Below are 14,496 nucleotides of genomic sequence, written 5' to 3'. Positions count from 1 at the left end.
ACACCTAACGCAGTCTCAAGGAGCTTATTACCTTTGTTGTTTTCTTCTAGGATTTTTATGGTTTCAGGGCTTATGTTCAAATCCTTGATCCATTTCGAGTTAATTTTTTTGTATGGTGTATAATAATGATTGTTTCTCTTTTTATGGCTTTGGATATGGCTGTTCAGTTTTCCCAATGCCACTTACTGAAGAGATTATCTTCTCCCCGTTGTATATTTCTGGCTCCTTGTTGTAAATTAATGGCCCAAATGGGTTTAATTTCTGGGCTCTCTATTCTGTTCCATTGATCTATAGTCTGTTTTTATGCCAGTATCATACTGTTTCATTAGTATAGCTTTGTAATATAGTTTGAAATAAGACTATGTGATGCTGCCAGCTTTGATCTTCTTTCTCAAGATTGCCTTGGTTATTTGGGGTCTTTTGTGGTTCCATACATGTTTTAGAATTCCATACATGTTTTTCTATTTCTGTAAAAAATGCCATTGGAATTTTGATAAAGATTGCATCCATGGGCGCCTGGGTGGCTCAGTGGGTTAAGCCGCTGCCTTCGGCTCAGGTCATGATCTCAGGGTCCTGGGATCGAGTCCCGCATCGGGCTCTCTGCTCAGCAGGGAGCTTGCTTCCTTCTCTCTCTGCCTGCCTCTCTGCCTACTTGTGATCTCTGTCTGTCAAATAAATAAATAAAATCTTTAAAAAAAAAAAAAAAAAAAAAAAAAAAGATTGCATCCAAACTGTACATTGCTTTGGGTAGTATGGACCTATTAATATTACATTCATATTCTTCCAATTCACAAGCACAGACTATTTTTCCATTTATTTATGTCTTCTTCAATTTCTTTCATCATTGTCCTATAGTTTTCAGTGTAGAGGTCTTTCGTCTCTTTGATTAAATTTATTCCTAATTATTTTATTCTTTTAGATGTAATTACAAATGGAATTTTCTTAATTTCTTTTCTGATTATTTATTAGTATATAGAAACATAACAGAGTTTTGTATATTGATTTGTATTCTGTAACTTGTCTAAATTTATTCTAATAGTTTTTCTGGTGAAGTCTTTATTTTCTATGTATAGTACCATGTCATCTGTAAATAGTGACTGTCTTACTTCTTTCATTCCAGTTTTGATGTGTTTTAGTTCCTCTTCTAGCCTAATTGCTCTGGGTAGGATTTCTAATACAATATTGAATAAAAGTGGTAAGAGTGGGCATCCTTGTCTTGTTTCTGATCTTAGAGGAAAAGCTTTCTGCTTTTCACCATTAATGATGTTAGTTAGCTGTGGGCTTGTCATATATAGCCTTTTCACGTTGAGGTGCATGACCCCTATCCTTTATTGACAAGTTTTTTTGTTTATCATCATAAATGGATGTTGAATTTTGTTAAATGCCTTTTTTGCATCTATTAAGATGATCATGATTCTGATCCTTCATTTTGTTACTGTGGTGGATCATGTGATTGATTTGTGGAAGTTCAGCTATCCTTGCATTCCTGGAACTAATCCCATTTGATCATGGTGAATGAGCATTTTAATGTACTGTTAAAGTCAGTTTGTGAATATTTTGTTGAGGACTTTTGCATCTGTGTTCATCAGGGATATTGGTCTGTCAATTTTCTTGTGGCTTCCTTGTCTAGTTTTGTTGTCATGGTAATACTGGCCTTGAAAAAGGAGATTCCAAGAGTTTGAGAAGGATTCGCATTAGTTTTTCTTTAGATTTTATTTTTATTTAAGTAAGCTTTATGTCCAGTGTGAGACTTGAACACATGACCCTGAGATCAAGAGTCACATGCTCACCAACTGAGCCAGCCAGGTTCCCCAGTAATTTTTTTCTTTTCTTTCCTTTTTTTGGTGGGCAGCAAAGCAAGGTTTATTGAGTGACTTACTGAGTGGTAGCAAAGTAATAGTATAATGCTCCCAAGGAGGGAGGGGACCTGAAGGTATTGCCCTAATTTTTCTTTAAATATTTCATAGAATTTGCCCATGAAGCCATCTGGTCCTGGACTTTTGTTTGTTAGGAGGTTTTTCGTTACTGATCCAGTTTATTTCTTCCTGATTTTGTCTTGGTTGTATGTTTGTAGGAATTCATCCATTTCTTCTAGCATGTCCAGTTTGTTGGTGTGTAGATGTTCATAGTAATTTCTCAAGATCCTTTTATGTCTGTGTTGTCAGTTGTAATTTCTCTTTCATTTCTGATTGTATTTACTTGAGTCTTCTATTTCTTGGTGAGTATAGCTAAAGGTTTATCAATTTTATCTTTTCAAAGAACCAGCTCTTAATCGTATTGGTCTTTCTAGTCTCTATTTCATTTATTTCCACTATGATCTTTTGTTATTTCCTTCTACTAAGTTTGGGCTAAGTTTATTATTCCCTTCCTAGTTCTTTCAGGTATAAAGTTAGATGTATATTTGAGATTTTTCTTGTTTCTTAAGGGAAATTATTGCCATGAACTTCCCTCTTGAGTTGCCTTTACTGCATCTAATGAGTTTCAGTATATTTCCATTTTCATTTGTCTCTAGGTATCTTTTGAATTCTCCTTTGATTTCTAATTTCACCCATTGGTCATTGAGAAGCATTTTTGATGTCTATATATTTGTGACTTTTCCAGTTTCTTCCGTTAATTGGTTTTAGTTTTATACCTCTGAAATCACATTGAGCATCTTTTCCAATCACAGTCTTCTTAAATTTATTAAGACTTGTTTTGTGGCATAACATGTGATCTAACCAAGGGAATATTCTATATATATCTGTTAAGTCCATCTTAATGTGTTAAGGCTGAGCTTTCCCTGATGATAATTTGTCTGGATGATCTATCTCTGATAAGTGGGGTATGATGTCCCTACTGTTATTATATTGCTGTGTATTTCTCTCTTCTTCAGGTCTGTTAATGTTTATATATTTAGGTGCTCCTGTGTTGGGTGCATAAATGTGTTATATTTTCTTGTTATATTGACCCATTTCTCATTATATAATGTAATTCTTTGTCTTATTACAGTCTTTGTTTTAAGGTCTATTTTGTTTAAATTTAGCTATGTCCCCTTTCTTTTGGTTTCCATTTAGATGGAATACCTTTTACCAACTTTCAGTCCTGTCTTGACATCCTAAGTGAGTCTCTTGTAGGCAGCATATAGATGGATCTTTAAATATTTTTCCTATTTAGCCACTCTATGTCTTTTGACTGGAGAATTTAGTTCATTTATATTTAAACTAGTTAATAATAGGTATGTACTTATTGCTATTAAAAATTATTTTGTGGCTGTTTTGTAGTTTTTTGTTCCTTCTCTTGCTCTCTTCTTTTGATGATCTTCTATAGTTGTATGCTCAGATTCTGTTCTCTGTGTATCTACTATAGGTTGTTGCTTTGCAGTTACCATGGATGCTTATATATAAAAACTTATTTTTATAAGTAATTTTTTAAAAGATTTTATTTATTTGAGAGCGAGCGAGCAAGCACGAGCTGAGGGGAGGGCAAAGGAAGAGAGAGGGAGAATCAGATTGCCCACTGAGCAGGGAGCACAAGGTGGGGTTCGATCCCAGAACCCTGGGATCATGACCTGAGCCAAAGGCAGATGCTTAAACAACTAAGCCACCCAGGCACCCCTATACCCCTATAATAGTCTAGTTTAAGTTGGTAACAACTAAAGTTTGAATGCATTCTAAAGCCCTACAGTCTTACTACCTCCTCCACCACATTTTAAGGTTTTGATATCACAATTTATACCTTTATCTCTTATGTATGCCTTAACAAATTATTGTATAGTATTTTACTACTATTTAGAATTACACATTTTTTCTTTTATTAACTTTAAAATTTTAATTCCAGTATAGTTAACATACAGCATTTCAGGTATCCTATATAGGGATCCAACAATTCTATATATATTACTCAGTGCTCATCATGACAAGTGTATTATTTAATACCCATCATCTATTTCACCCATCCCCCCATCCACCTCCCCTCTGGTAACCATCAGTTTGTTCTCTATGTTGAGAGTCTGTTTCTTGTGTTTTTTGTTGTTGTTGTTGTTGTTGTTGTTGTTCATTTGTTTTGTTTCTTAAATTCCACATAAGTGAAATTATATGGTATTTGTTTTTCTCTGATAGACTTGTTTCACCTAGCATTATACTCCCTAGCAACATCCATGTACTTGTGCATGGCAAGATTTCATTCCTTTTTATGGCTAAGTAATATTCCATTGTGTGTGTATATGTGTGTGTGTATACATATCTCACATCTTCTGCATTCATTCATCTATCCATGGACACTTGGCTGCTTCCATAACTTGGCTATTGTAAATAACACTGCAATAAATATAGGTGTGCATGTACCTTTCTGAATTACTGCTTTTGTATTCTTTAGGTAAATACCTGTAGCGCGATTCCTGGATGTTAGGGTAGTTCTATTTTTAACTTGTTGAGAAACCTCCATACTTTTTCCACACAGTGGTTGTACCCGTTTGCATTGCCAACAACAGTGCAGGAGGGTTCCGTTTTCTCCACATCCTTGCCAACACCTGTTGCTTCTTGTGTTGTTGATTTTAGCTATTTTGACAGTTGTGAGGTGATAACTCTTTGTAGGTTTGATGTGCACCTCCCTGATGATGAGTGATGATGGGCATCTTTTCATGTGTCTGTTAGTATCTTTATGTCTCCTTTGGAGGAATGTCTGTTCATGTCTTCTCATTTTTTAATTGGATTGTTTTTTGGATGTTGAGATATAGAAGTTCTGTATAAGATTTGAATACTAACCCTTTATTAGAGAGGACCGTGCAAATATCTTCTCCATTGCTGCCCTTTAGTATTATTTCCTTGCCTCAGAAGACATACCTAGAAAAGAGTTGCTGTGCTCTTTTCTAGGATTTTCATGGTTTCCTGTCTTATATTTAGCTCTTTAATCCATTTTGAGTGGTCCAGTTTCATTCTTTTGCATGTTGTTGCCCAGTTTTCCCAACACCATTTGTTGCAGAGATTGTCTTTTTCCCATCAGATATTCTTTCCTGCTTTGTTGAGATTAACTGACCATATAATTGTGGGCTTATTTCTGGGTCTTCTCTTTTGGTCCAATGATCTATAGGTCTGTTTTTGTGCCAGGATCATCCTGTTTTGATTACTGCAGCTTTGTAATATAACTTAATATCCAGAATTGTGATGCCTCCAGCTTTGCTTTGGTTTTTCAAGACTACCTTGGCTATTAGGAGTCTTTTGTGGTTCCACACAAATTTTAGGATTGTTTGTTCTAATTCTGTAAAAAGTGCTGTTGGAATTTTGATAGAGATAGCATTATATATGTAGAATTGCTTTGGATTATGTAGATATATTAACAATATTTGTTTCTCCAATATAAGCACACAAAATCTGTTCCTTTATATTGTCCTCAATTTTTTCATCAATATTTTATAGTTCTTAGAGTACAATCTTTTATCTTTTTGTTTAGGTTTATTCCTAAGTATCTTATTATTTTTGGTGCAACAGTAAATGGGACTGTCTTTGGCTCAGGTCATGATCCCAAGGTTGTGGGATTGAGCCCTGCATCAGGCTCCCTGCTCAGTGGGAAGCCTGCTTCTCCCTCTCCTGTCACTCCCCCTGCTTGTGCTCTCCTGCTATCAAATAAATAAAATCTTTAAAAAAAAAAAAAAAAGGAAAGAAAAAATGCAATGGGTATCTGTAGATTGATTTTGTATCCTGCCACTTTACTGAATTTGTTTATCCATTTTAGCAGTTTTTTTGATGGGAGTCGTTTGGGTTTTCTATATATATAGTATGTCATCTGCAAAGAGTGAAAGTTTGCCTTCTTCCTTGCCAATTTGAATGCCTTTCATTTATGTTGTTGTTGTTGTCTGATTGTTATGACTAGGATTTCCAGTACTATGTTTAGTAAAAGTGCCAAGAGTGGACATCATTGTCTTGTTCCTAACCTTAGGGGAAAGGCTCTCAGTTTGTCCCCACTGAGGATGATGTTAGCTGTGGGTTTTTTATAAATGGCCTATATTATGTTGTAGTATGTTCCTTTATACCTACTTTATTGAGGGTTTTTTGTCATAAATGGATGTTATACTTTGTCAAATGCTTTTTTCAGTGTCTATTGGAAATTATCATATGGTTCTTATCTTTGATCTTATTAATGTGATGTGTCATGTGATTGATTTACAAATATAGAACCACCCTTGCAATTCAGGAATAAATTCTTGGTCATGGTGAGTGATTTTTTTAATGTATTATTGGATTCTGTTTGCTAGTATTTTGTCGAGGATATTTGCTTTTATGTTCATCAGAGATCTCGGCCTGTAGTTCTTGTTTTTTTGTGGTGTCTTTAATTTTGGTATCAGGCTAATACTGGTCTCATAGAATGAATTTGGAAGTTTTCCTTCCTTTCTTATTTTTTGGAATAGTTTAAGAAGAATAGATAAAACTCTTCTTTAAATGTTTGGCATAATTTGCTTGTGAAACTATCTGGTCTTGGAGTTTTGTTGGGAATTTTTAAATTATTGATTCAATTTTGTTGCTGGTAATTTCAAATTTTCTATTTCTTCCTGCTTCAGTTTTGGTTGGTTATGTTTCTAGGAATTTATCCATTTCTTCTAGGTTGTTCAGTTTGTTGGCATATAGTTTTTCAAAAATATTCTCTTACAGTTATATTTCTGTGGTGTTTCTAATCTCTCTTTTGTGATTTTATTTATTTGGGTCCGTTCTCTTTTTTCTCCATAAGTCTGGCTGGTGACTTATCAATTTTATTTATTTATTTATTTATTTTTTCAAAGAACCAGCTCCTTGTTTCATTGAGCTTTTCTATTTTTTCATTTCTATATCATTTATTTCTGCTCTAATCTTTATTATTTTCTTCCTTCTGCTGACTTTAGGTTTTGTTTGTTCTTTTTCTAGCTCCTTTAGGTGTAAGATTAGGTTGTTTGACATTTTTCTTCCTGAGGTAGGCCTGTTTTCCTACATACTTTCCTCTTATGAGCACTTTTACTGCATCAAAGTTTTTAGGGACTATTATGTTTTCAGTTTCATTTGTTTCCAAGTACTTCTTAATTTCTTCTTTCTTTTCCTGGTTGACTCATTGATGGTTTAGTAGAATGTTATTTAACCTCCTTGTATTTGTGGTCTTTCCAGATGTTTTTCTTGTTGACTTCTAATTTCGTAATGTTGTAGTCAGAAAAGATGCATGGTATGAATTTGATCTTTTTAAATATGTTTCAAAGGTTTGTTCTGTGGCCTAATACATGATCTGTTCTGGAGAATGTTCAATATGCACTTGAAGAGAATACACTTTCTTTAGGATGGTATATTCTGAATATATGTTAAATCCATCTGGTCCATCGTGTCTCTCAAAGCCACTGGTTTTTTTTTTGTTGTTGTTGATTTTCTGTTTGGATGATCTGTCCTTTGATGTGTGGGGTATTAAAGTCCCCTACTATTATTGTAGATTATTTCCCTATGTTTGTTGTTACTGTTTTATGTATTTGGGTGTCCCCATGTTGACTGCATAAGTATTTACAATTGTTATATCTTCTTGTTGTATCATTTCTTTTATTATTACATAGTGGTCTTCTTTGTCTATTATTATAGCTTTTGTTTTAAAGTCTTCTGTCCAACGTAAGTGTTGCAACTCCGGCTTTCTTTTGATATCCATTTGCATGATAAATGTTTCTCTATCCCCTCAGTTTCACTTGGCAGGTGTTTTTATGTCTAAAATGACTCTCTCGTAGGCAGCATATAGATGGGTCTTGTTTTTTTTAATCTATTCTGTCATTTTATGTCTTTTGTTTGGAAAATTTAGTCCTTTTTTCATTCCAAGCATTGTATTTGTCTTTTTTAAAGACAGGTGGGGCAGAGAGGGAGAGAGATAATCTTAAGCAGATTCCATACCCAGCACTGAGCCTGACTTGGAGCTCGATCTCAGGACCCTGAGGTCATGACCTGAGCCAAAATCAAGAACTGGATGCTTATGGGGTACCTGGGTGGCTCAGTCGTTAAGTGTCTGCCTTCGGCTCAGGTTGTGATCCCAGGGTCCTAGGATTGAGCCCCGCATCGGGCTCTCTGCTCGGTGGGAAGCTTGCTTCTCCCTCTCCCGCTCCCCCTGCTTGTGTTCCCTCTCTCACCAAGTCTCTCTGTCAAATAAATAAATAAAATCTTAAAAAAAAAAAAATTGGACGCTTAACCGACTGAGCTACCCAGGTGCAAACCTCATTCCAAAATATTATTGATAGACATGTATTTATTGCCATAGATATATATGTATATATAAATGCATATGTAAATGTAAACATATAGGTATATATGTGTTTATGTATACATGTGTATATATATATATATATATATATATATATATATATATATTTTAACTTGCTGTGCAGTTTCTGGACATTTTCTCTGATCCTCTCGTCTTTTATGATTTGGTTTTCATTAGTGATACATTTGGATTTTTAAAAAATTCTTTGCATATTCATTAGTGGTCTTTGATTTGTGGTATAACATCTTCTGCATAGTCTATATTAAATTGGTGGTTGTTTATGTTTGAAGCCATTCTTTATTCCTCCTATCCCCTGTTTTAGGTATATGGTGTCATATTTTACATCCTTTATTTTGTGAGTTCCTTGACTGATTTTTTTAAAGATTATATTTATTTATTCATGAGGGAGAGAGAGGCAGAGTGAGAAACAGGCTCCCTAAGGAACAGGGAGCCCAATGTGGGATTTGACCCCAGGACCCCGGGATCAGGACCTGAGCTGAAGGCAGGTGCTTAACCATCTGAGCCACCCAGGCACTAAGCCTTGACTGATTTTTCACAAAAATATTCAATTTTTGTGTTTTCTACCTTCATACTATAATTTTTGGTCTTTCCTTTCCACTTAGAGTTCCCTTTAATATTTCTTGCAGGGTTTAGTCGTTGTGAGCTCTTTATAGTTTTTGTTTGGGAAACTCTATCTCCTTCTACTCTGAATATTAGCCTTGCTAGACAGAGTATTCTTGGATGCCATTTTTCCCATTCAGCACTTTGAATATATCATGGTACTCCTTTCTGGCTTGGAAAGTTTATGCTGAAAACTCCACTGACAGCTAATTTATGGGGTTTTCTTTGTATATGACTCTCTTCCTTGTCTTACCACTTTTAATACATTTTCATTATCACTGTATTTTCCTATTTTAATTACAGTTATGTCTTTGTGTAAATCTGCTTTTTTGGGGTTTCTCTGTGCCTCCTAGATATGTTTCCTTCCCTGGTTTAGGGAAGTTTCCTGCTATTTCTTCAAATAAATTTTCTGCCCCCTTGTCTCTTTCTTTGGACTCAAAAATATGATCATTATATTTGATGGAGTCACTGAGTTCCCTATGTCTGTTCTTATTTTGCAGGATTTTTTTCCCCCTATTTTGTTCAACTTGATTACTGTCTTCTAGGTCATTAATTCCCATACTTCTAGCCTGCTGTTTATTCCATCAAGCATGTTTCTCACTTTATTGGGCTCTTTATCTCTGCTATGTTATTCCTTCTCTCTTGTGTTAATGGTCTCACTGATGTGCTTCACTCTTTTCTCAAGTCCAGTGCATATTCCTTTGATCACTGCTTTAAATTCTTTATTAGGCATGCTATTATATCTGTCTCACTTTGATCTCTGGCCATGGCCATGTCTTGTTCTTTCATTTTGGACAGATTCTCTGTTTCTGTGTCAGGAAAGTTAGTTCTGTCTCCTATACCTGAGGGTAATGACTTTATGAATAAGAGGTCCTACATGTAGTTGCTACAGTATATTGTGTCCCGTTTCCCATGGCCTAGCACTTCTGGGAGTGTCTCCAATGTGTCCTGGTATCTTTATCCTTCACACTGGTCATTTGCCTATTGTGGGCAGGGTTTGGTCTCTGGTTTGTATGTGGCACATTTTACCTAGGTGTGCTCTTGTCTGCATATAATGAGATCTCTCACTGCGCCACAGGAACTGAGGCCTCCAAACTTGCAAGTCCGGAGACGCAGTGTTGGCTGGAGTTTGGGGCAGTCTTCTGGGGGAGGGGCCTACTCTCCTGAGACTGAGGCAAGCATGAATGGAAAGGGCAATTCTTCCAGGCCACAGGGCTTGGTGTAAATGAATTAAGACCAAGTGTTTGCATTGTGTCGGTTCCCACAGATGGCCAGTTCCTATATTCCTGGAGGGGGTCTCTCCATGAACCCTGTCTCTCTGATGAGCAAACAACCTCCCCACTATGTGCTCTAGGTACCCTTCACATTCCTGTCTCCAGGCTCTATGTTCACAGGCTGTTTGCAGCTGCCCTTGGAGTGAAGACAGGCAATGTCCTCCAGGCTCTCCCGGAGCCAAGCACGGTAACCTTTAAAACTCCCGGCTTTAAGCACCACTGGTTGCATGGAGTCACAAAATATGAGCCCTTCTGCTTTCCAAGCCAATTGTTTTCCCTGTGTGTTCTCCTGTATATCTTTTGCCCTTCTCTGTGACCATGGCTCCCTTCTCACTGCTTTTGCCATAATCCATTTCTCTCCCAAGCCACATCTCTGTCCTTTCTACCTTGATTGCTGTGGCCTTTTCTCTACCTTTATTTGTGGAGTTTGTTCTGCCAGTCTTCAGATAGATTTCTGGGGTATTTAGGATGATACGATAGATACCTAGTTGTATTTGTGGAATGAGGCAAACCTTGGGTCCTGCTATTCAGCTGCCATCTTCCCCTCCTTCTACAAGTAGGCCTCTATCACAGAAAGATTGGGGGGCGGGTAGTAGTCAGCCAAGAACTGTCTCTCCATTTGTTATAGTCCCATAGGGCCCAGGCTCTCAGGCCTGCTAGCCACCAGAGCCAAGTGATCAAGAGGTATTCACTGGCTGGCAGCCTAAAAACTAGAGCATCAGACTTGTGTAATAGCATCCCTCCAGGAGATACTGTTCCCTTGGAGTGTGGCAGAGGAAGGATGCAAAATGGTAAGCACTGGCCACCATCCTCACAGTGTACTCCAGCAGGCCCCTTGATCTTTTGAGAGGTCTGCCCTCCAGATTGCTGCTTTAAGATAACAAATCTCTTTCACAGAGAGTCTGGACACCTTTCAAAGGGCTGCCTTTTTGCAGATAGGTTCATGGGCAAGACGTTTAAGAACCATTTCTCAGCTTGTTATAGCCTTGTGGATCTCAAGAACAGGAGCTCCATCGGCTTTCAAAGCTAGATATCTGGGGAGCTGGTCTCTCCAGTGCCTGTCTTAAAAATGTGGGGTTCAAACTCTTTGCTCCTCAGAGAGAAGCTTTTTTGTTCCCTTGCAATTGTGGGTCACTGTGCCAAGGGTGGAGTTTATGGTGAGATTGTGTCTCAGCCTTTCCTACTTGCTTAGATGTCCGTTTTATTTGCCAGATGTGTAGAAGGTGCTCTGGTAGTTTTGTTTTCCAAGGCAATTGTTCTGTATGTAGCTGGAAGTGAATTCAGGATCTTCCAACATAGCCTCTTCATGCTTACCTTGTTTAAAGCAGTTCAACCCCAGCATCTTGCCTGTCTCTTGAACACTTTCTCAACACCACCTCAACCACTTAGTGACCTTAAGCATGAACTCCCTCGATGTCATTTGTAAAACATAGTCATAATATGGAAGAGTGCTGAGGTAGGAAAAAATAATTATCGTGCCTGCAGGAAATTAAAGTAGTAAAATTAGTTGGTAAGCTCTATAAAGCAGATGCTGTTACTTCATCCTTGTGGCCCTAGCACCATACTCAAAATAGTGAATGACCATCTGCATAATGTGGAACTAACACATTTCCAAGAATAAGGGTGGTGGTGGGGGGGAGTGGATGATGATTACATGGAACTCAGGAGCCACCTGAAAAGTGAGGGAATGGAAGCATGAACAGTGGAGGTGATGTGTGACAGTGGTTCAGCTAGGACTTCATGTCCCAGGTGACTTTGTCATTGCCCTTCCAGTGCTGTGATCCTTCCACCAGGGGACACTTCCCAGCTTCATATTCCTGACTGGGGATAAGGGCCTCCTTGATAATTTGTTGACTATGGACCTTTTCTGTGGGCAAATGCCCACACAATATTTAAATGTAATTTTAGGGGATTCTCAAGCAGGATCATTCCCTGGAGCTGCCCCATCCTCTAGCAGACTTCCTTCCTTGGGAATAGGCTATGTTGCATCGTACTCTGCTGGATCAGAACCTCAGTGGCATGCTATTTATAAGAGACAGGTTCTTGAGTGGTTCCTGGGCCAGATGATGTAGCAGGTGACTCTCTCCTCTCTTTTGCCTTCTCAGTTCAAAGGTTATATCCTGAGGGATTTGGTTCTTTTGGAAACTGCATCTGTTTTATCCTGGTTGGTATTTAAAATCTATTTTGAATAACATTGACTTGGATTCCCTTTCCCCGAGACTTGGCAGGGCCCTTCTGGTGCAGCCCTCCACCAACTACTTCTGTCACTGGTGCCCCTTGTGTTGAACTAGTGGTGGGCTGGGAGGTTCTGCAGTGCCACGCCTTAGTCCACCCACATTGCATTTTTCTCCCCAAAATGACTAATGACCCAAGTGGAACCCTTTATATTTTACCCTGTTCTCTGACATCTGCAAAAACCAAACTATGGTTGGTCAGAGGAGGAAACATGCTCACAGAGGTATACCCAAAGTCGCACCCCAAATTCGTAGCAGCGCTCAAACACAGCTCTTGTCACCAAATCGTAGCTTTTATATATATAATATATATAAAAAAAATTTTTTTTTTTTTAATTCAGCTAGATTCAGTTTAGATGATCCCAGTTTTGTTGGCAACATCCAAAGCTTCATAGTCAGGAGCCAGTTGAACATATGCCACCTTCTTTCTCTGGGGTCTGATCAGGGTGTTGACCTTAGCCATGTCAATGTCATAGAGCTTCTTCACAGCCTGCTTGATCTGGTGCTTGTTGGCCTTGATATCCACAGTGAACATAAGTATGTTGTCTTCTGTTTTTTTCATGGCTGACTAATCAGGGGGAACTTGATGATGGCATAGTGGTAAAGCTCGTTTCTCCTGGGGTGCACTCTTTTGAAGATATTTGGGCTGTCAAAAAGTAGATGACATGTGGAGTTGCCTGAGTGGCTCAGTCAGGTGTCTGGGATCAAGTCCTGTGTCAGGCTCCCTGCTTAGCAGGGAGTCTGCTTCTCCCTCTCTCTCTCCCTCTCAAATGAATAAATAAAATCTTAAAAAAAAAATAGATGTATTTCAGCATTGCTTTCTTGGCCTTCAAAGCCTCCTTTGACTTTGGGAGGGGCAGGGGCTTCCTTCTTTCCTTTGTGAAAAGATAGGTTCTACTTTTCAATATGATTTGCTTTTTCTAGAGTCTGTACAGTTCTTGATTGGCAAACTGAAATGTCAAGGACTATCCTCTAGTGAACACAGAGCTCGTTACTTTATTCCAACATCTATTTTCTAAAAGGCCTTTGCTGCCTGTTTAGCACCATTCATTCATTCAGTGATTACTGAGCATGTCCTCTGCTGGGAGAGCACTAAAGTATAAATTAGATACAATTCAGGGGCTGACCTGTTCCCATGGATTTTTTGGTTTTGTTTTTTGGACCTTGACTGATTTTTGTCTCCTGCAGAAATGCCAGATAATGCAGGAGCTCTGCTGGGTGCTTGCTGTAAACTCCAGATTATTCCTTCGCTGTGTCACTTGGTAAGGAAATTTTCAGTGGGGATGGGCACTAACAACCTTTAAGATTTTTCATCTACAGTAGCCCCTCAAAATAGGTTAAGCCAAGTATTATTACTAACCTGACTTTTTTTATACACCATCCACATCACACCAGACATCCTACCCTATAGGAAGACTGAGGCTGAGAGGAAAGCATTTGTACAAAGATCTTGCTTGCAGAGCTAGGACCCAACTCTCTCATTAGATTCTAAATCTCAAGCTTTTCCCACTGTTTTGAGACCGAATTTTGGCTAAGGTTTGGTTGTAACTTTGCAGGGAAGGGGCCTGACACCCTGTTACTTGTAATGGCAGTGCTAAGCCTAGACCGGTTTGATTCAGCTCTGCATCTAATTCACCAAGGAGGTATTTGAGAGAACTGCTTTGTCTCAGATCATTAGCTTTATGTCCTAAAGAAATTTCATGGCAAGAGCAAGAGTTAGGTGATGATGACCTTAACCCTAGCGAGTCAAGATTAAGCTTTTCCTTTTTAAATTACAAACTGGGTCATTAATAGAAGGAGCCATGAGTAGGCTGCCCAGAAGCCACTCTAATGGGCAGATGTTGTTCAGCCTGGGGCAGAGTAGCTGAGCACACCTGGCTGGATTAATTACTAAGAGCCCAGACCAATATGCTCTGTAGGCTCAAAAGAGCAAAGGTCAGAGCTCTGCTCCCAGATCTAGGAAACAGGTGTCAAGATTAAATGCCTGGCCAGGATCCTGAAATTTGTTACCCATCCACTAACACCATGCTTAGTGCCTTAGGTATTTCTTTGCATAGCAAAGACATCTGAATAAGGCATCATTCTAAGGAACAGTTTGGAACCCATTCACAAATGAAAGTAGATTCTACCCACCCAGAGGA

General features: G+C 38.2%; 1 protein-coding gene across 1 annotated transcript in view; it reads left to right on the top strand.

Annotated features, from left to right (window-relative positions):
* LOC111147351 (gasdermin E) overlaps positions 1–14,496 on the top strand; it is a 63,976-nt gene that overhangs the window by 47,101 nt on the left and 2,379 nt on the right. The window contains exon 8 of the mRNA XM_022503354.1: positions 13,544–13,617. Coding sequence (XP_022359062.1) covers positions 13,544–13,617 — 74 coding nt within the window. The remainder of the gene's footprint in view (positions 1–13,543; positions 13,618–14,496) is intronic.

The sequence above is a fragment of the Enhydra lutris genome, unplaced genomic scaffold (assembly GCF_002288905.1).
Source record: "Enhydra lutris kenyoni isolate GAN:26980312 unplaced genomic scaffold, ASM228890v2 scaffoldscaffold16, whole genome shotgun sequence".
NCBI classification, from domain to species: Eukaryota; Metazoa; Chordata; class Mammalia; order Carnivora; family Mustelidae; genus Enhydra; species Enhydra lutris.
Note: the sequence above shows the minus strand (reverse complement) of the source record. Positions and strands in the feature narration are given on the sequence as shown.